We start from the raw sequence: 21,438 nt of genomic DNA, 5'->3' as shown, positions 1-21,438 counted from the left end.
ATTGTTCGGGTCAATAGAATCCGCAAGAGCCGTGGCCCTAAAAAGCACTGTGGCATAATGGTCGGCGATTTTATGAGACACGGCACCCGCCGACACAACCGACCCATCGGTTCTGATATTTATATGGTCCAGGCATGATGACACCATTTTCCCACTCATGTACTCCTCTCTTGTCGGTACATTGATTACAGCGTCTAAGCCAAATTCCGCTAGAACGTTAAGGTAGTCGGATACAACTGGCTTAGTTGGCTTCAATAGATCTATATTTATGTCGCCAAACATATAAAGCTCATTGGCCGTGTCTAACTTTTGACATACAGATCGCAGCTCTATTAAAAAGTCAGGAACATATTGACTTGGTGGTCGATACACAGCAATCAGAGTAAACATGAGATCTGCATTACAAACTGTGAGCGTTAAACATTCCATCGCAACTGTTGTCGTGGGTATCCTTTCAACACACCAGACATTTTTTACAAAAAACTGCAATACCACCGCCTCTGCGGCCATAACGAATGAAATAAAAGGACTTATACCCGCATAGGCTGTATAATGAAATTTCACTCTCAGAAATGTTAATTTCAGTTAAGATAATCACATCCAGGTTATGCAGATGTTCCTCAACATAACACAACAGTTCATCCCAGTGCCTTCTTAGGCTTCGGATATTAACATGTATTATTCCCAGCGTACTCATCTCTACATGGTGTAACTCTTTGAGAACTGAATAAATGTCCGGAAAAGACATGCCGGGGACAAATTGTTTGAAGACTTAAACAATACTATCAATATCACTTTCTACAGTAACGCGTAAGACAGATGCGTCGGGATTTTTTTTACGAGGATTTTGCCACTTTTCACTCATACAAATTGATAACCTCGTTCTTTTGCTCGGACCTTAGTCTTCCAGAGGAGTTGTTTATTATGTCGGGTCAGGTTGTCATTGAAGAACACGCCCTCTGGAAGCCCTTTAGATGCGCACACAGAGCGCAGAGTTTTTCGTCCTCGCATCCACTTATCTTTTGCCTGTACGGACACGAACTGCACTAGTACTGTGGGTGTTTTATCTGACTTAACAGGGAGCCGGTGAACAGCCTGCACATCATTGATTGAAAACTCTGTGTTTACTTTTTCTGCGATGTCCTTTAGAATAGTTCTAAGATCCTGATTAGGTGTGAGCGGTATGCCCTGAATTTCGACATTCGTTCGTCTACTGTACCGTTCACTAGCGTTAGCCATGGCGCGCAATTCACCAATCTCTTTTGCCTGTTCAGAGACCCTGGTCTCAAGCTCATGGGTTTTCGACTTCAGCTTGCTAATGTCCGAGTCTTTTCGTTTCATCTCCTCAAACAAGCTGTCATATTTTTCAGACAAAAAAGACAGGGAGTCTTTTACTTAATCGACAGTAGTTTTCATTGGTAGGAGAGACTCCACTGTAGTCTTTATTTTAGCGAGCTCATCAACCTTTGAAGGTAATGTCAGGAGACAACTGATACTTTCTCTTAGCAAAGACAATTCATTCATTACTTTTGTGAGTGCAGTGCTCTCAGCGTCGTTTGTGTCGGCTAATTTTGATGCACTTGATCGCAGGTCTCTAGCACGGCATGTTTTACACATCCACTCCTGCCGTTTTACCGCGCTCATAGATTTGTAAGTTTTTTCAGAGATCCCAGCACACTTAATAATAATAATAATAATAATAATAATAATAATAATAATAATGAAATTGAATGGAATGAAATTTTGATTCAAAACACACATAGAAGGAAGTCCTGAAGGCCCGCCTAAGCCAAACCGACCCCTGTAGCACACCAGATCTGATATCTACAGCATGACTAGGTTCACCACAAACGGATACAAGTTGCGTTCTGGCAAACAAAAAATTCTTAAGCCATTCGTAAATGGGGCCTCGAAATCCGTAAGCATATACGTAGTTTTCTTAACAAAATTGGGTGGCAGACTGTGTCGAACGCACGAGTTAGGTCGAGCAATAAGCAGGAAACAAACTTGTTCCTGTCGAATGAATTATAGATTAGATCGGTGAATTCTTCGAGGAGATCTTGCGTGCCCCTGCCCTCAGTAAAACCAAACTGGTTATCGCAAATGATATTTTTCTGAGCAAAATCAACCATAACTGAGTAGACGTACTTCTCCATAATTACGGCTAACACAGGTAACAGAGAAATAGGGCGATAGTTCTCCACTATGACACCCTTTTTTGTATATTGGCCTCACAATGGCCCTTTTTAATCCAACTGTAATGACACCGGACGTAAAGCAGCCATTGAAGATCATCAGCATACAGTCACTTAAAGTGCTGTAATTTCGTTGAAGATCAGAGATTCTTATACCGTCCCACCCACAGGATCCAGATGAAATGCTAAATACTATTGAGCGCAACTGGGGTTCCAACATTGTAGGAAAGGCACAGGACTTTGAAATGGTGGGGAACCCAAGATCGGGCAAATACGCAGGTTGTCTGGTCTCGAAAGCTTTAGCAAAACATGCGCTAAATTTATCTGCGATACCGGCCGAACCGTCGAAATTGTCTTTGATATCTTTATCTAGATTATGTTCATTTGGTTGGCCTCTAAGTTCGTTCATCATGTGCCACGTTGCACGGGAATTCTTCCTACTTGAATTTATCAAAGTTGTAGTTTCTCTTCGATAAGCGTATCGCGGCGGTGACCTTGTTCCGAAACGCCCTAAATTCCGTTTTGAGAGCGCCGTTATCAGGGTGTCGGCGGCACCTTCTCCACAGTCTTTCTTTTTGTTTAATCATGCATATGATTTCATCCTTAATCCATGGGTCGAGGCGCCTCCGCTTGATTGCCCTTTTCATTTTAGCGGCCTGGTAACTCTCAGAGAAGTATTCTATAAACAAATTAAGAGCCTGCACATGATCTGCGCAGTCCAAAATTGCTGACCAGTCATATTGGGCTAGGTGTTGATCAAATAATTCGATATTGATGTATTCTACAGATACACTGCTTGGTAGACTCGCTCCCGGTGAATTGTTAGCCATGAAGAGAAGAGTAGGGTAGCGATCGGAGATCTTATAAGTTATAACCCCCGCACACAGGGGCGTATCACAGGATCTTACGTTAATATGATCAATACAGGATGACACCAGTCTGCCAGCCATATATTCTTCCCTAGTGGGGGTGAGTATCAGGGCCTCAAGCCCGAAGTCGGCCAAAACATTAAGGTATTCAGATACGTTTGATTTACTGGCCTGTAACATATCAATGTTAACATCACCTAACATGAACAAGTCATTGGAACTAAGTACATTGCGGAACAGAGTCCGCAGTTCAGTGAGGAACAACTAAACACTCAAATACAACAACAACAACAATAATAATAATAATAATAATAATACCTTTATTAATGTGCCCAAGAACAGCCGAAGCCTTGGTATTGGCGCACGCAGACAATGCAGTATTTACAAATATATACACACATATATGTATACATACATATACAGATTAGGCGAAACATAACATATTCAGGAAGAGGAGCGTATCGGGAAGATATTCACAGTGATACATACAATACAGACTTGGAGATATACAGTACGTAGTACTAAAAGGGGAAAAAAAAGACTGTACAACTTCATGTGTTACTGAGTGAACGCAAGAGGAGAGTTTTAAAAACGTTTGGATGGGAGGTAAAGATATCAACAGAGGGGTGAATGGCGTTTGTCATTTCTTGAATACGTACGATCGGATTTGAGGCATATGGTAGGATAAGTACAATATATTCGTGTGTCGGGTTACATTGACAGGTACGATGATATAAAGCTGATGTAATAAAGATGGTGTATCGAGAAAACTGTGTAATATCTTATAACAGAGCATAATATCATGAAAACGGCGTCGCGTTGAGAGTGGTTGGATGTTAAGAAATGACATCATCTCAGCATAGACATACATTCTGAAGTGAGGGCTTTTTCTTAACAATACGCTATGTACAATGTGTAGAAATTTCTTCTGGACAGATTCAATCCGTGACGAGTCAGTGCAGGAAAGAGAGTTCCACACTGGAGACGCGTATTCCAGTCGCGGTAAAATTAAAAAAACGATACAGGTGAAGAAATACAGAGTGTGTGGAAAAGATTTTGCATGTATATGTGAACAAGCCAAGAATTTTGAGAGCTGAAGACCGTACGTAAGAGACATGATCACGAAAACGCAGCTGGGAGTCGAAAATGACAACCAAATCCTTCAGTACATCGACACGCTTGATGGCATCGGAACACATGTATGTATTGCATATTCTGTTAGTTTTTCTTGAGTAAGTCGCATGTTTCGTCTTCAATGGATTACTAGTCATCCCATTTTTAGAGCACCATTCAACCACAGAGGAAACGTCAGTTCGTAGCTTATGAACGTCATTTGGGTTGTGGATAACTTTAAATATCTTCACGTCATCGGCGTACTGAAGAACATGAGAATGACGAATATGCCCAGCTAAGTCATTAATAAAGACATTGAAAAGGAGCGGCCCCAAAATTTAGCCTTGAGGAACACCTGAAGGAGGGAAGTAAGGAGAAGAAAAGGCACCGTGCACCTTTACGACACAGCATCCGTTACTCAGAAAGGAAAGGAAGAAAGCAACGAGGGCGTTTCCGAGACCAGTCATATGAAGTTTGTGAAGTAAAATGGTATGGTCCATCATGTCAAATGTTTTTGAAATGTCGAAATAAATTGTATCTACTTGTCCTCGTTCTGAGACACAAGGAGCCAGAACGGACATAAACGATACAAGATTGGTGACAGTGGATCTGCCTGGCATAAAACCATGTTGTTGCTCACATATCTGCGACTTGAGAAAAGGAAACGTGCGATCATAGATTACCTGCTCAAACAGCTTTGGAAACGCGCACAGTAGGCTGAGAGGACGATAGTTTGACACATTTAAAGGATCGCCGGACTTGTGAACTGGTACGACAACCGAAGTTTTCCAACAGGTGGGGAACACAGAGTCACATATAAAGACAGGTTGAATACATGAAGGAGGACGGGTGCAAGGAGGTCAGCGTAGGCTTTAACGAATACTGCAGGAATTTTGTCGACCCCTGGGGTCAAAGTAGGTTTTAGCTTCCGAATAGCTGCGATGACCTCCTCGTGGGACACTGCTATACAAGGAATGTGATAAGATGCGTTCGACAAGGAGCTCGAATTCGCAATTGGCTGTGCGTTGCCGCGTTTATATATTGAAGAAAAAGGTGTAGCGAAGAGCTGAGACATCGAGGTTGGGTTAGAAGATACCCTACCGTTTGTGTTCAAAGCGCATAGACTGTTTTCGTTTTTCGAAAGACGCACGTGTTTCCAAAATTGTTTAGGATTACTCTTGAGATCCATTTCAATGGATTTGATGCGATTAGCATGGTCACGTGATTGTGCCTGCTTAAAACGTGTCCGATAGTGAGCAAATAGTATGTAGTGTGTTATGGAGCTATGCTTTTTGAACTGCCGGTGGTGGAATTTTTTCTTCTTTAGGTAGGATCTGGTCTCCTTCGAGAACCAAGTTTGCTATCTATGAACATTATGTATGGTCCGAGTGGGGACAAAGGAACTTATACCTGAATGAACAATATCTGTAAGTAAAACAGCAGCACTGTTCACATCAGTAGTATAGAAATGTGTCCTATAGCCAAGAGTTTTCTCTAATCCAATTCCAATCCAATTCTAATCCAATTCGAATCCAATTCTAAGCCATAATCCAGTTCTAATCCAACACAATCCAGTTCTAAGCCAACACAAGCCAAATTCAAAGCCATCTGATTGGCCGCCATTAGCCCCGCCCACTTCACGTTGATTGGCCCATGCTAAGCTTACTGATCTGATTGGCCGCCATTAGCTCCGCCCACTTCACGTTGATTGGCCCATGCTAAGCCTACTGATCTTTGATTGGCTGACCGTAGCTCCACTCCTTTATGCTAATTAGTTGGCTTGGCTCCGCCCAGTTCACGCTGAATGGCCCGTGCTAAGCCTACTGATCATTGATTGGTTCACTGTAGCTCCGGCCCTTTATGCTAATTACTCGGCTCTGCCCACTTCACGCTGATTGGTGCATGCGTATCGCTGAGCACAGCTCCGCCCCTTTATGCCGATTAACTGGCTCCGCTGATTGGTCCATTCGAAGCCTACTGATCACTCTCCACATTTTCCAGACTTTCTAAGCCTTCTGATTGGCCGTCCTCGATTTAAGCCTACCGATTGGCCCGTTCTAAGCGCACTGATTGGCTGACTAAGCCCGCTGAACATAGCCTTCGTTAGCGCCCGCCAGATGGCGCGCTCGGCAGCGACCCTGCTGCGACTTTATCTCAGACAGACAGGGAAAAAATACCTTTCAACGTTTATGGAGTACATGTTTGAGAAAAAGCATGGCGGTCTTGGAGATGTTGATTCCTTTGATGCTGGGCATGGTTCCACGGAAGTGACGGATCATGTAGACGTCTCCGGGACAGCGGCTGAGAAAAATTTCGTCCTCGGTGAGTTGGCACTTCCGCATGCACTCGATATCTTCGTAGCTGTCGCTTACGTCCAGCGAGTGAAGGCACGTGCGCAGCGATCCAGTGGCGTTCCTGTTCACGTTAATGCCGGGCCGCATAGGTACCACGTGCCACTCTCTGATGGCCAAGATGTCGCCAGGGCATTCGTGCGCGTACGTGTGCTTATCCTTCTCCAGCTTGATGCTCGCAGTACAGTTGCCAGCGTCCAGCGCCAGCGCGCACGAGACGAGCGAGAAGAGAACCAGGTACCACATCCTTCCAGTTACGCAGGTCAAATGACGCTACTCCTACTCATCCTCTGCATTATCTGTGCGGCGGGGGAAAGAACACCAGGTGAAATCCCGCTATCTACATCATCCACTCGAGCTTACCATATTCGCAGCTTCCGTACGGGTAGGAGTCCACGTCATTGTAGAGGTATCGTTTGTCGTCGTATGCCATCAGACTTCTTTTCACATTTCTGATGGTGTACATGCACTGTTTCGTTCCCACTATTGACACCTGTTCGTGCGATACGCTAGCGTGCTTGAATAGGGTATCGCGGTACGTATCATGGAGGAGGTGTTTGCGCACAATGTTCTTTTTGACCCCTTTAGCTCTTGCTATCTGTTTTCCCCGGCTAATTTGATGGAATACATTTTGGCTTTCAAGCATATTACTTCCTCGATGGGTACGCTACCCGTTTCACTTTTGAACGCGCCAAGTCTACCGCGATTCCTCTCGCTGTACAGTGGATGTTCCTGATCGAAGGAAGACAAGTCTAAACGGTCGTCGGCGATCGCACGTAACTGATCTTCGTAGTCCTTACAGAATAGGCCGAGGATCAGAGAGTCTGTGTCAAAGTAGCAGGTAATCACCGGACAAGTGAGCTTACTCAACAGGGTTTCATAGTAAAATGAGTACATGGTTAACTTACTCAGTTCTAAAATCGTGAAGCCAATCTGCAGGGGGAAATCGCATCGCACTTTTCTTTTGCGCATTTTGTACATGACACAATCAGGGAACAAAATTTCCATTCGCACGCATTCCACCCGACTCCCGAGGCGACTCGCCGTCTCCTCATCGAAGGCTACTCGAATGTCCCGCATATTAAATTTATTTAGCAACGTATGCCTGAAGACTGCATTATTTGAGATTTTATAGAAATTTTTCTCGAACGTCGTGCTCGAGACGACGCGTCTGGCAACATTGTCCTCGATGTAGGGACGCAGGAATGGTGCCTGACGAAATTTTAGAATTCTGTGAATTTTTGTCACCCTCATGCCCAATCTACAATAAAGCGCGAGCAGCGCGTAATGAACGACGTACTCGACCTTGTCCTTGCACGTGAGCAGCAGCTTTTTGCTGTTCGCCGGCTGATACATTAACTCTTCGAGGAGCCCTCGCTGGAATGGTGAGAGCCATTCCTTCGGGACGACCACCTTCTCGGGAGCCAGGGGGAAGTACCGCGTCAGCGCGTGGATAGATTTTGGATACTCCAAATCGCACACGTACACGTATCCCACGTCCGAATCTGTGAGATGACGCGTAAAATCGACGGAGCTAAAATCCTCGACCCATTCGAAATCGCCGACGGGGAGGTGCTTTATCATGCTGAATCCGTAAAGATTGTTGCAATCTATGTACGATATGTACACCTCCTCTTTATCGGGATCGTAGCCACTGCACAGCGGGTTGTTAGCCCGTAAATGACGCCTGCTCGCCTGACAGAGTCCGCCTCTAACACCCGATTCGATGGTTCGGTACATGTCCTCATCGATGATCAGCTCCAATTCTGCCCGCGTGTAATTTAGAGCGCATTGCCACGAATAGGATGCCAGCGAAACGCAATGAAGCAATTCCAAACCACGTGCGTCGTAGCACAGGCGCCGGAAGTGCTGCATTACGTCAGCATGTAACAGGGCATCCGTTTTCAGGTACAATGCATTATAATCCCTCAGATTCGAGCATTCAAAACGTTCAAATACGTGCAGCGCGTACTGATAGTCTTCGTCGCTTATATCCTCCCCCGTCAGATCGTTTCGGAAGGCGGATTTTGCCGGCAGAGCCAATTTGTCGTATACTGCGAACAAGCTAACGTGGCTGTACGGGAATACACCTTTGCGAAGCAAAATTTTGTACTCACCTCCAAATACCTGCTTCAGGCATTGGAACGCCTCTGCGCCCCCCATGGATTTGACGGTTTCCACGAGCTCCCCCAGCGACGAATTTAGGTACTGCATGGTATCTCTGAATAGGAAGGTGCCAATTTCGAACGATCGGATTTTTTCCATGGAACTGGCCACGATGAAGGTAGCTCGCTTCCACCCGAGAAGGTGAAATTCCCGCAGCAGTCCGGCCAAATCGTAGGCAGATTGTGCACCATGATGGGTAGTTTTTCCCGTGTCGTGCACGCCACGCTACAGGGGTTGCACAGCGTCGCGATGTAATTTGTCTCGCCGGCAGTACAACGCTTGGAATGGTCGTGGTGCCTGACACGGGGTAGATCTTGCACGAACTCCCGCCCGCAGTACGCGCAGTGGGTGGCAGCTCTGTGCCGTGCTCGTTGCTCATCATTCAGCACCATTTCCGCGGGGCAAGCATTCAGGGCGATCATCTCGTCTTGCATTTCCATCAAAGCTCTGACGCACTGCCTCGCGGAATCTTCGCCATGGTGCGTCCTGATGCGCATCACCTTCGAGTCGTGGGTGCGCACGAGCACGGCACAGAAGCTAGAGGTGACGTGACGCTGCATACCAACACCACCGGGCGCGAGTACGCTCTCCGTATCCAACGCGACAACGTAGTTATACTGCTGCTTGTACTGCATTTTAGTACATTCTACAAAGTTTTTGCCCGGTTCGCAAAATTCCAATATGATTTCGTTTACGTCCGCGCACAGGCGATAATGTTTCGCCATGCTCTCTTCCCTCAGGAAAGAGCGCGTGCAACGCTCGCAGACGAAACGCTTGTCTTTCCTAATCAGTAACCGCTCGAGGGACTTGATTCGAAAAAAATGCTGGTCTATAGCCAATAAGTGAATTTTCTTTTCATACTCGAGTTTTGGGGGTCGCGACACGTGCACTCCCTGATCGACGTACTCGTATACGTACACGGATATCTTGCTTTTGTCTTCGAATTCGTCCAGGTCGGAGTAGGAAACGGGGAAGCGACTAGGCCACCAGTACTCCCCTGCGTAATTTTCATATTTTTTTGACCATGTATTCCAACTCTGTGGATGCAGGAGGGCGAGCGTGTTGTATTTAAAACACTCACCCTCCTTACGTGCCGGTAAATGAATATTTGTTGGCACGTTCCTGCGCTTAGCCAAATGATCGGGAAGCACCCCATTGCAGCCGATTTTTTTCGTTTTCACTGTGGAAATACATATTTGAACGTTTTGAACGTCGGTGGACACGAACCCGCTCCCTTCCCGCTGATAATTTTCTACGCGGCCGGTGGACTCCTGAATCACGTCCATTAGGGTCTTCACGATGGCTCCGTCGCTGTGGACTTCGCGAGCAAACGCCATAAAGTGGGCGATGTGCGCGATTATCTCCTCCCGAGTTTCCCACACCATTAAAACATCGGAACAAATGCAAAACCTAAAGGGTATTCTTTGCGCTCTCAATATAGCGAGCATATCGTGAAAGTGACTCATTAAATATTGTCACAAATCCTCTACTCCCTGATCGTGAACAGATGCCAATAGCACGTACCTTTTAACGACACCTCTAAATGCACTGTCAGTCGGGAAGAAGGGAGGAAGGATGTATCCACATCGGGGTGCGATCGCATCACGTGAGCAGACAGTGTAGGAGGTGCGCCGTCCCGAGAATCGTCGTCCGATTCATCCTCGATATCACGAGGGTCAAAAGAGCAGAATACACACCGAGGCACTGAGAATAAACGGATCCATAAGAAATGTGTAACAAGTGAGGTGAATACCTTACTTTTGAAGCGAGTGAAGGCAGACTGTTCCCCCCTGAGGCGATCGTGCGGCTTATAAACCAGCAGCCATGCTGCATGTCAGAACACGTTGGGGCCATGTGTTTTATATCAAAGCTCGCGTATTCCCATGCTTTGGTGCTCATAAATCATGCGTTCCAAGAAATGAGGTCAAGGGGCGGCCGCGGCCGCGGTGCACGTGTCAACACGTTGGGGCCATGTGTTTTATATCAAAGCTCACGTATTCCCATGCTTTGGTGCTCGTAAATCATGTGTTCTGAGAAATGAGGTCACGGAGGAGAAATGAGGTCACGGAGCTTCATCGGCCATCCCAACACGTTGGGGCCGTCTGTTTTATATCAAAGCTCGGGTACTCCCATGCTTTGGTAGTCGTAAATCATGTGTTCCGAGAAATGAGGTAAAGGGGCCTCCGCGGGCGCGGTGCACGTGTCAACACGTTGGGGCCATGTGTTTTATATCAAACCTCGCGTATTCCCATGCTTTGGTGCTCGTAAATCATGTGTTCCGAGAAATGAGGTCATGGAGGAGAAATGAGGTCACGGAGCTTCATCGGCCATCCCAACACGTTGGGGCCATCTGTTTTATATCAAAGCTCGCGTACTGCCATGCTTTGGAGGTCGTAAATCACGTTTGTCAAGAAATGAGGTCATGGGTGGCGCTGCATGTCTCAACAAGTTGGGCCATCTGTTTTATATCAGCAAGCTTTCTGTAACCAAAAACAAAGGGTTCGCTTATGCACTTTGGTTTCCAAGAAGTTCCAAATGTCCTTCGCAGCTAATATGCTCGCTCGCCGTATATCACGGGCTGTTTCTATGTGATTGTGTAAACAAAATCCCAGGGGTGCTTTATATAAAAGTTGTGATATATACAACTCATTTGAGGTCTGTGAAGCTACTTCCGTCGGTCGACTCCCGGTGAAGCGCACAACGAGAAAGGTATGTTTCACTATTGTCTTCAAGATGAGGAAAGTTAGGTAATAGTTGTCCTCGTTCATTTGGCATGCGTAGAAACTTGCACTGAGAGATATGTCATCTATTTTCGAGAAGCTGGATAAACTAAAGAAACCTGGAGATGGGGACATTCAGAAAATGAGCATTGTTCCGAAGAACGAAAAGCTCGACGTGTTGGACTTACGCAAAGTGGATACTATGTACGGGGAGTCCGTGTACGTGGAGTCCGTGTACGTGGAACTCCTGGTGGACAACGATAAACGCGTAAAGGTGTACATGCCCAGTCGTTTTAAGCGACTCACAGATGAAGATTTGCAAGAAATGCGAGAATTACCAGATCTGAAACTAGAGAAGAAGGAGAGATTCAGGGACGGTAAAAGAGTCGCATCGCCCGACATCATCTTTACTCACGCGAAGAAGAAGTGACCGCGAGACCAGCGAAAGTCCGCGTCCCATATGTAATCAGCAGTAAAATAAAAATACGTGTATTTCTGATTTTAAAGGAGCATGGAAATCATTTGGAACATATATTTTTTTACCGCTTGATATGAACATACTACCTTCATAAACTGTTACGGAAAATATTTCTTTCGAAAAGCGCGAATTTCCTGAGAAAATTAGTTTGGAAGAATGCGCTCCGCGGCGACAGTCTCCCCCAAGCCGAGTCTGGCGTGTGGTGACGTCAGGCGTCCGAGCACTTCATTGGCTCCCGGAAGCGTCCGCTCCCCGCCAGAATCGTCTGCTAGCTCAGGAATCATGGCAACTTACCGACTGAGACGCTGTTGCTATTTATTTGCGTTTGACATTCACTTGCGTTCTTACGTGATTTGTCTCGTACGTTTTGCATAAAACAAGACTGCGGGCGGTAAAAGGTGTGGCCAGGCCTCTGTGTTGCAGTGACGGCCCGGGTTGTGGTGGATCTTACGCGGTTGTGATTTCTGTTCCGATTGTGCTGAGGTGTCGTTCATTAGTGAACAGTATTGTGCCTGTGTGTGCAGCACATATATATGTGATACGACTAAATACATTCCTGTCAGTTGGAGATTTATTCCATGTGCCAGTGTTGTATGCTGCGTATGACCATTCAAAAAAGAAAATGATTATTGGACCATGTATTTTGGGGTTTCCCACAGATCGCTAGCAGATGAACTTTACTAACTTTATTTTGGTATTCATGTTGTAGTGTTTGTGGAGACGTTGCGCTCCTGGTATCAGTAAGATATGGTAAGCACAACGTTACACAGCTATGCGTTCATCGGTCCGCTCTTTCGCCTCAGAGATGCCAGTATCCATGCGGTTCAGAGCCCATAGTGTTGACCACAACACGGAGAAATAATGATGGTCGGCAACATCTTCAAGTGAAAACACTAGTCACTGCGCCGCGTCTTCATGACTATGCATTTGTAAACAAGAAGCAGCACTATATTTCAATCCGAATGTTCGTTCACACTTAGCGGCATCACTTACCAGCCTCCGGTACATTCGTGTGGCGAAATCGAAGCTCAAGGAACTTAGCCTCCAACTCCATAAAACGTTTCGTCAAGAAGAGCAGACGTGTCGCTTAAAGAGTGTTCAATTCATCACCTGTCCTTCACACGGCGTCCGATGAGCAACAACGCTTCCTTCCCGGTCACAGAGCGGGCATAAAAAACGACTTACGACATCCGGAATCCCCGACAGCGCCCTCGGACATTGCCACCATAATGATCAGGATCGCCATAGCCGCTCCGATCATCACCGTCATCTCTCATCATCGTCATCGCTCATCATCACCACTCATCGTCGTCATCATTCATATTAGGACCCCTAGCTATGCGGTAGCGTTCCACTCCTGGAGAGGAAAACCTCCCCACTTCATCGTCAGAACATAATTGTTGTTGTTATTCGCTTTTCTGACAACATACAGTACGGTATAAGAAATACAAGGTTCAAAACCTATTGAGAACACTGTACTTCTGTCTCGTTATTATGAACGTCATCAATATGAAGGGAACTTCGCTCGCCATTCAGCCAACACAGACACGCACACATACATTGGATGATGATGAGATGGGCGATTCACCACCGCTGAGGCATTATGCCAACATTTCGCTGCATGCGTACCCTTCCTAGGTTCCGCACGAACACAGAAAGCGCACTTCCGAAATCCAGAAGGGCGGAGCGCTCTGAACGGGATGCTAGAATGTTCGGGGCGCAGCCCAGATATAGGTATATTTAAATTATATTGATGACTGGCCATTAAATGACATTAGGTGCACAGGTATTTCAATATATTTCAATATTTCTTCTATTTTCTGTAGGCGCATTTTCCACATCGTTCGAGCAACCAAAGTTCACCAGCGAGGTGTTTTGACGTGGCATGGGCTTCTGTGCGCAGTAAAGAACTGTCCATCTTCCATGGTGTTTGAAGGTGCTGGGAATGTCATCGATTTGGGGACGAGCGTGAACGGTGGCGCCCCTCCCGCGGCGGCAGAGCGAACTGCGCAGTGTGGATGTGGATACAACTGTATGGGATACAACGCCGTTCCTCAATTCCCGAGTTTTATAATGGTCGTAGCGGAGGGAGAGCCCGGAACCTTGCGTGTACCGAAACGTGCATGGCTACGACAGAGTCAAATGAACATTAAATTCATGATGAGAGTGTCCCTGTTTAAATTTGTACGCGCTAGAAAGGTGCTGTTACGGACGGGATTTGCCTTCCAGTTTCCCTATCGATTGCCCACTCAAGCTTAGAGATGGGGATACTTTTGTATGTCAAAAAAGCTTTATGGGTCTTGAGCGCCATGTCACAATCATTTGTTTTGTTTGTCGTACCTGGTTAGCGTCAGTGTATTATTTTTTATTACAAGTGGTGTTGATGGTGAAAGGGCTCGCCGTTGTCGGCCTCACAGAAGTGGGCAACGTGATTTGCCATATGACAGTTTTATTGGTGGGCATCATAGGTGGGCATTTTCCTACGGCCTCACTCATCCTCACCTCACGAAGCACAGACTTCATTGGCCTCACTCACCCTCACCAAATTTTCCTCACCAGTAACTAAACCTCAGTCGCCCTCACCCTCACATTCCATTTTAAATTTTGCCCTCAAAAACCTCACCTCAGGGCATCGGGATCCCAAGAGGCCTCACCATCCTCATCCTCACATGCCTTCACCTCTTGAGGCTATTCACAACCCTTATGGCCTCACGTATCTTCACCTCATGAGGGTCCTCATCCTCACGTGGCCTCACCTCATGAGGGCCCTCATATCCTCATGGCGCCTCACGTACTTTCGCCTAATGAGGACCCACATGGCCTCACGAGTCCTCATCCTCACGTGCCCTCACCTCATGAGGGCCCTCATGGCCTCACGACCCCTAAACCTCACGAGCCCTCGCCTCGTGAATACCCTCATGGCCTGACGTGTCTTCAAGTCACTGGGAGGCACATGAGCCTCAAACACGTCGGCGTTGAACTACTGTGTCGGTAGTTGGTACTAATGATACTGCGCGGCATTAAACTGTTTATAGGGTTTCGTGCTGTGCTTGGATAAATTTGGTAACAGTTGTTACTGTCACAGTCAGGTTTAACGTTAGTGTTTGGCATCAGCATAGAGGAGCCCGAACCCATCACCTCATCCGTGAGGCCCCTCACGAAAGGCTTCATAGCCTCATTCGTGAGGTCCCTCACGAAAAGCCTCACGGCCTCATCCGTGAGGTTCCTCACGAAAGGCCTCACGACCTCATCCGTGAGGTTCCTCACAAAGGGCCTCACGGCCTCATCCGTGAGGCTCCTCACGGAATACGTTGTACCCTCACGTATTGATGACCTCACGACGACTGGCCTCATGAGGACCCTCACGGTAGACCTCATGAGGGACAATGCCTCACGACTGTCCTCGTGAGGAACATTCAGCGTGTTCTGGCCTCACTCACCTTCACCTCATCGTCGTGAGGTGAGGGTGAGGCGTCTTCATGAGGGTCCTCATGAGTGAGGACGCCCAGCTATGGTGGGCAACCACGGCAAGCTACCTTTGCTAAAAGAAACAATGAACAAAGTTCGCTTAGCTTCCCGACAGTGGATAACATGACTCAAAGCGAACACGTTTCACAGCAGCATTTTACTGGACGTTTAACTGCAGCAATCCACTTCTCTCCTTTTCACGAGGCTTTCCAGAAAACGAATAAAATTTCGTTCCAAGCGGCGCACTTCTATAGGTGAATGCACATTTCACCATACCACAATTGGTTTTCGACTTCTCGGCGCCATACGACATGCAGCAAACACACAAGATCAACACGCTGGACACTGCGCGCTACGGACGTAGCTCCAGAAAAACTTTCCCTGCTTGACGCAGGGTGGCGCGAGAAACGCTCTGGACGAGGTGTATAAGGAACCTTGATGACAGCTGCCTCCAGGCGCTTCTTGAAGTTTATAATAGTTCTTGAAGACAAGGGCGGGTCCCGTCCTTGTGGAAGGAAGCACAAGTTGTCTCCATACTGAAGCCAGGAAAACACCCATCAGATTTGGCATTGTTTCGCCCTGTCAGTTTAACCAGTTGCTTATGCAATGTCCTTGAGCGAATTGTTTTACACAGGCTGGAGTGGTGACTGGAGGGACATCTGCTTGCCCTCCAGAATGGGCAGGATTCCGCCGTCACCGTAGCACCATGGACTCGGTGTTTGACTAAGTTTCCACCGTAGAGGAAGCGAAGGTCCTCAAGAAGATAACCACAGCCGACTTCCATGATGTAAAACGGGTCTACGATACAGTGAGTCACACCTGTGTTCTGAACGCGCTTCTACAGGCCCCAGGTCCTCAAAGCGCTTTTGCGTGGATAGTGACTTCTTACACCAAATATCAATATTTGTCAAGGCCGGAGAAGAGGATACAGGCTGGAGTACGCTACTGCAGGGAGTCCCCCAGGGCAGTGTTTTGAGTCCTTTGCGCTTTAACATTGTCATGGTGGGTCTCAAATGATGCGCTTCCAAGGGCGTGAACCTGCCAATGTACGCTGATGATGTATGCATATGGACAGTAGGGAAATCTCGCCCTGCCATACAAGGCCGGTTACAGCGCTCGCTGGATGCCTTCAGCAACACTGACCTGGATGCAGGGATGGACGTCTCAGGTGAAAAATGAGCGGTCCTTTCATTTACGAAGAAGCATATGCATCGTTTTCCGCTTGATCTTGGAATGAGTGACCTGCAGCAAGTGACTCACCATAAGTTCCTGGGAGTTAGTTTAGACTGCGGTCTATCCTGGCTCCGACATGTGGACTACCTGGTTTCGAAGGCGCAGCGCTGGATAAATGTTGCTGATACTTTGCTACCACTTTACTGGTGCACGATGGGGCAGTAAGGAACGGGACGTGCTCATGATGCATAAAGCGCCCGTAGGGGATCAACGCTTTATGGTCTACCTGCTCTCCATGGCATGTCCCGGACCTCGATCTTCAAACTTCGTGGTACCTTGGCACGCAGTCTGCGGGCTTGCTTAGTACCGCAAACTACCGTAGTAGTAGTAGTACAGCGCTGTGCTGACACACGTATGGCGATGGCGGAAGCGAAAGATATCCCGATTGAGGTCGTGTGTCAGAGAGAAACTATCCGGCATCACATGCGCTTGTTGGTCCACCATCGCCGTCATCCTCTGGTCAGAAAAATGTATAAGCGTAGAAACACCAAAGTCTCCGTATGTGTCCGTGAAGCGCATCAACACCTCCCTCGTTTCACAGTGCAGCACGTAGTTTCCTCCTCACCTCCGTGGACATTCCCAACACCGGCAATCGCGACCTCTGTCCCCGAAATCAAGAACAAGAAAAAGGAAGTCCCAGTTCCTGTTTTGAAGCAAGCGACGCTAGAAATGATGGACGCTGTATACAGAACTCGCTCTGCTGTCTTCACCGACGGGTCTTCCACTGAACAAGGTTCATCCTCTGCTTTCGTCATACAGAGGAGTCCCTGTCTTGCGGGTATAAGCTTTCGCACCGCACGTCATCCACCTGAACGGAGCTCTACGCTATTCTCTTTTTCATGAAAAAGCTATTGGAGTGCCACTTTCAACCCCGCTCCTGGGTGATCTATACTGATTCTAAAGCAGCCCTACAGTGTATTGCAAGCAGAGCCATTCGAGGCTCCTTCGCATCAATCGCTATTGACATACTTCAGTGTTACAAGCGGCTGGTTTTACAGTGGATTCCGGGCCACATCGGTATACGTGGTAACGAAGACGCAGATTTAATAGCTACAGAAACCCACCGCCGTCGACATACGATCACCATCATATTACCAAAAGGGGATTCACGATCTTTCATGTAGGTGCTTGCACCAGGAAAGTCCACCCATGAAAGGCGTCAGGACATCCCGGAAGGATCCCTCCTCCACTCAGTAGATTCCACACTGTCCTTCATAATGCCGTCTACCCTTCGTCGGACCATTACGTCTATTGTCCGTCGACTTTGTTTTAACGCCGCATTCACCCCATACTTTCACCACTAGCTGGGTTATAGTAACACAATGCTATGCCCTCGCTGTAATACTCCAAATACTGTCCAGCACATTCTCATCGACTGTAAGTATTTCACTGAGCGACGCGTTTTCCAGCGCCAATTTAAAGTCACTGGGACACCCTCCCTTGCTCTTCCTCAACTGCTTGGGCCTTCGGTCAATCCTGCGCATCAGCTACGAGCTCTTCAAGCCCTCATCACCTTCTTAGCAGCAACAGGACTTCTGCGTGAACTCTGAACATCACCATCACCATCTTTTCCTCCTCAAGCAGTGGGATAGGGTGCTGCCTCAGCGGCGAAACATCCCACTACATCATCATTACTTATTTGTTGTTGTTGTTGTTTTCAAAAATAGTGTCCAATAGCCTGCTCCGGTTTTCTTAAAGCGTTGCTTCCAATATTGAACTGGCGCTAGACAGATCGCGAACGAATGCTGTACTGAAACTACAGAATACACTGCCGTTTTTCTCCTTATCGTTGCTTTAACCTCATAAAGAGTTATGGATGTTTTACGTGCCCTCTTTCGGTATATGACTTCTTTCCTCTTCTGACTCTTCTATATCCTGCATGATAGAGGTTTCAGCTCCGCATACCCTTCAAGACATCGAGACGGCATCGATTCATTTATGCGCACTCCAAAAACCCGAATATCTCAGCGCTAAAGACAGCACCAAGCGCATTGCCGAGACGAAAGAGAGACTTTCGCTCCACCTCCATGCTTCGAACAGAAAAGTATCTTCAAGTAACTAGGGAAATCAGGAGAAGTTATTGAAAAATGTGCTTAAGTTAGATTACTAAACACTGACCTTTTGAAAGTATCCCTGGATACTTTCAAGCACTAACTACTCTTGCACAATGTAACTTAGTATTAAGCTACCAACTAAAGTGCATAGTTACATAGTGCAAGGGAACCTTCCGCTTGGGGAACATAAAAGAGGTCTCGAGGAACGTAAGAGACGTCTTTTACGTTCTTCAAGCTCAAGGTTTCCTTGGACTGTCAATCTTCACCAGCTAGCCGCCATGCTCTCAGTTATACCAAGTTACATGCAGAAATATTTACGATACGTAATCTAAATACTCTACTCAAGTTACTGTACAAGTCTGGTTACATTACATGTATACATTGACGTTCATGCGTTTTCAAGACGTAATATGTAGTACCAGTAGTACCCAGGACGGCACACGCGAAATAGCACAATTAAACGGGCATTAATGGGCAAATATTTCTTCTCGCCGAATGAAGGATGCCGCTACCTAGAGAGAATACAAAAGGAACGCAAGGAAAGCATTCATCCGTCGCGTCGTTCGTGATTTATGGCGGAACGAAACTGCAGTTCGCGCTTCCCTTTGTCGCTCCTTCTCAAGAAGGGCGGCCTGTCATTGGCCACCTCACACGATCTCCCGCGATGATTGGACAAATCGTTTGAGGAGACCAATGACAGCCCGCCTCGCATTGTCGCGCATCTTGAGAGGAGCAGGGAAAGCTTAAATCTTTAACGAACGACGCAACGGATGAACCCTGTTCCTTTTGTATTGCTGTCAATTTGTAGCAACATGTTGCGTGTGCAACATGGATGCGTTTGAATGATGACTTTCATGTTGATGCGACGTGACGTTTAATAATTCGCATAAAATGCCCACATATGGAGGGTATGCAGATGAAGGACATTTTCGCGCGCGGTCAGCTGCAATCGCTGCCCTCGTGCAAGAAAGCATACTGCAGCCATACTCTTAAAGAAAGACAGAGAAAGAGAGAGAGGGAGAGAGAAAAGAAAGATACTTCACTTCCTTTTAACGTCTCCAAATATACTTACCATTGTGTACCATGTTCATAACGAAAAACAGCAGTTAGTGTCACACCGTCCACTATTGTCTTCGGGAAAAGTCGAGAAAAGGTTTTCTTGTGGCGACACAATTCAGTTCCCCCCTGTGATGAAATAAGCGTAAAAATAAGCGTCGATCAGCGAGGAATACGCGTTTACTTCCTTGCGTTTTCGCGTGAAGAAAGTTTGCACGGCCTAGACTAATACACCTGTCACACGGGCTAATTTGGTGTCATTTTCGTGAAGTGCACTTCTCACAAGCGAATGTCACTTTCACTCGCTTTCACGTACTTGCTACACGGCTTAAGTGATTCTCATTGAGCGACGGTTGCAGTTACGATATAGATAAGAGTGAACGGCAATTTTTAGGCGTGTTCCACAATACCTTCCTGAGAATGTTTTTCTTTGTTTTAGAACCGCTTGCTGGAAATCGTCTTCCAACATAAAACAAATTGGACTCCAACAAATCTCACGACAAGGATGGCCGCCAGATCGCCAAGACTGCGAAGTTTTCACAGGTTGTTAACAAGAGTAATAACATGCTTCTCATCAATGTTACAGAGTACTAAATTAAATATGCATGCTGTTGAAAATACTTGTTTAAACATATTGTGGTTGTCGTGGCCCCTCGCTTTTTCGCAATATTTTTACCTGTACCTCAAAGGGGGATCCGGACGTTTCGGTGCATGGACGTTTCGGTGCCCGGACATTTCGGTGCGAAACGCTGCTGAGGCGTCCCGGAAAACTGGTGTCGGGAATGTCTGTCACGATAAACGAATGAATGAACACAATAAATGAATGAACATCTGTACAGCGCCGACTAGAACGTGGGGCGCAAAATATTAAAAAAGAAAATTCCCCAAAAGTTTAAAAGCCACGGCAGACCACGATCACATGCAGATCAGAGCTTATACCTTTAAGAGTACACAAAAAATACATTGAACACGTTCTTCTCTACGGAAACCAAATTCCTTGACAACACTACTTTTGATGCCAAGCCGCCCTCTTCCCTTTGTTTTACTACGATATGTCGACATCGTGACAGCGATTCCCGGGACCATTCTTCCCGGAACCAGTTACCAGAACCGTTGCAGTGATCCCCCGCTCCCGCCGCTGTAACGCTTTGCACCCAAATTTGGTGCACCGAAATGTCCGTGCACCGAAACGTCCTGCACCGGTCCCCCTCACTCGGTCCTCCGAAGAGAAGAGAAGTGAGTTTTGAAGAACTCACTAAATCGTTAGTGCACTCTCTGCGGAGTGTCGCTAAACTTCGACGTGTGACAGCTCAAGAATGACACTATATGCAAGTGTCACTCGGTGAAGGTGTCACCCAAAATTCCGTCCTGCAGAGGTATAACTCACTCGAGAGTTAAGGCCTGTCCCGACATATAGCAGCGCGCTAACGTAGCTCGACAAAGCAACGCAAAAAAAAGAGAAAAGAAAAAGAACGAAACAAACGAAAGAAAGAAGAAGACGAAGAAGAAGAAAAAAAACGCTCACTGTAATCGGACGGTTCTCGCTTGTAAGGCGGCGCTAGCTGTATGACTCAGCGCAAGTTCGGTGGTCGTTTCCGGTCTCTCCCATCATGACGCCTCCGGAGTTGACAGCGTCGTCGCAGCGCACGTTCACATAAACGTTCTTTTGTTGCACGGAGGAGAAGTAAGGAGACCGAACTCCGCTGAAAAACGACGTCCCAATTTATCGAGTCAA

At 46.8% G+C, this 21,438-nt stretch overlaps 1 protein-coding gene across 2 annotated transcripts in view; it reads right to left on the bottom strand.

The window, feature by feature from the left end:
- Positions 1–21,438, bottom strand: part of LOC135388718 (uncharacterized) — a 101,608-nt gene that overhangs the window by 68,692 nt on the left and 11,478 nt on the right. For both annotated transcript variants that reach the window (XM_064618461.1, XM_064618462.1), the window contains exon 2: positions 19,720–19,832. In XM_064618461.1, the coding sequence (XP_064474531.1) occupies positions 19,720–19,832 (113 nt within the window). The remainder of the gene's footprint in view (positions 1–19,719; positions 19,833–21,438) is intronic.

This window comes from Ornithodoros turicata, chromosome 3 (genome assembly GCF_037126465.1).
Source record: "Ornithodoros turicata isolate Travis chromosome 3, ASM3712646v1, whole genome shotgun sequence".
NCBI lineage: Eukaryota > Metazoa > Arthropoda > Arachnida > Ixodida > Argasidae > Ornithodoros > Ornithodoros turicata.
Note: the sequence above shows the minus strand (reverse complement) of the source record. Positions and strands in the feature narration are given on the sequence as shown.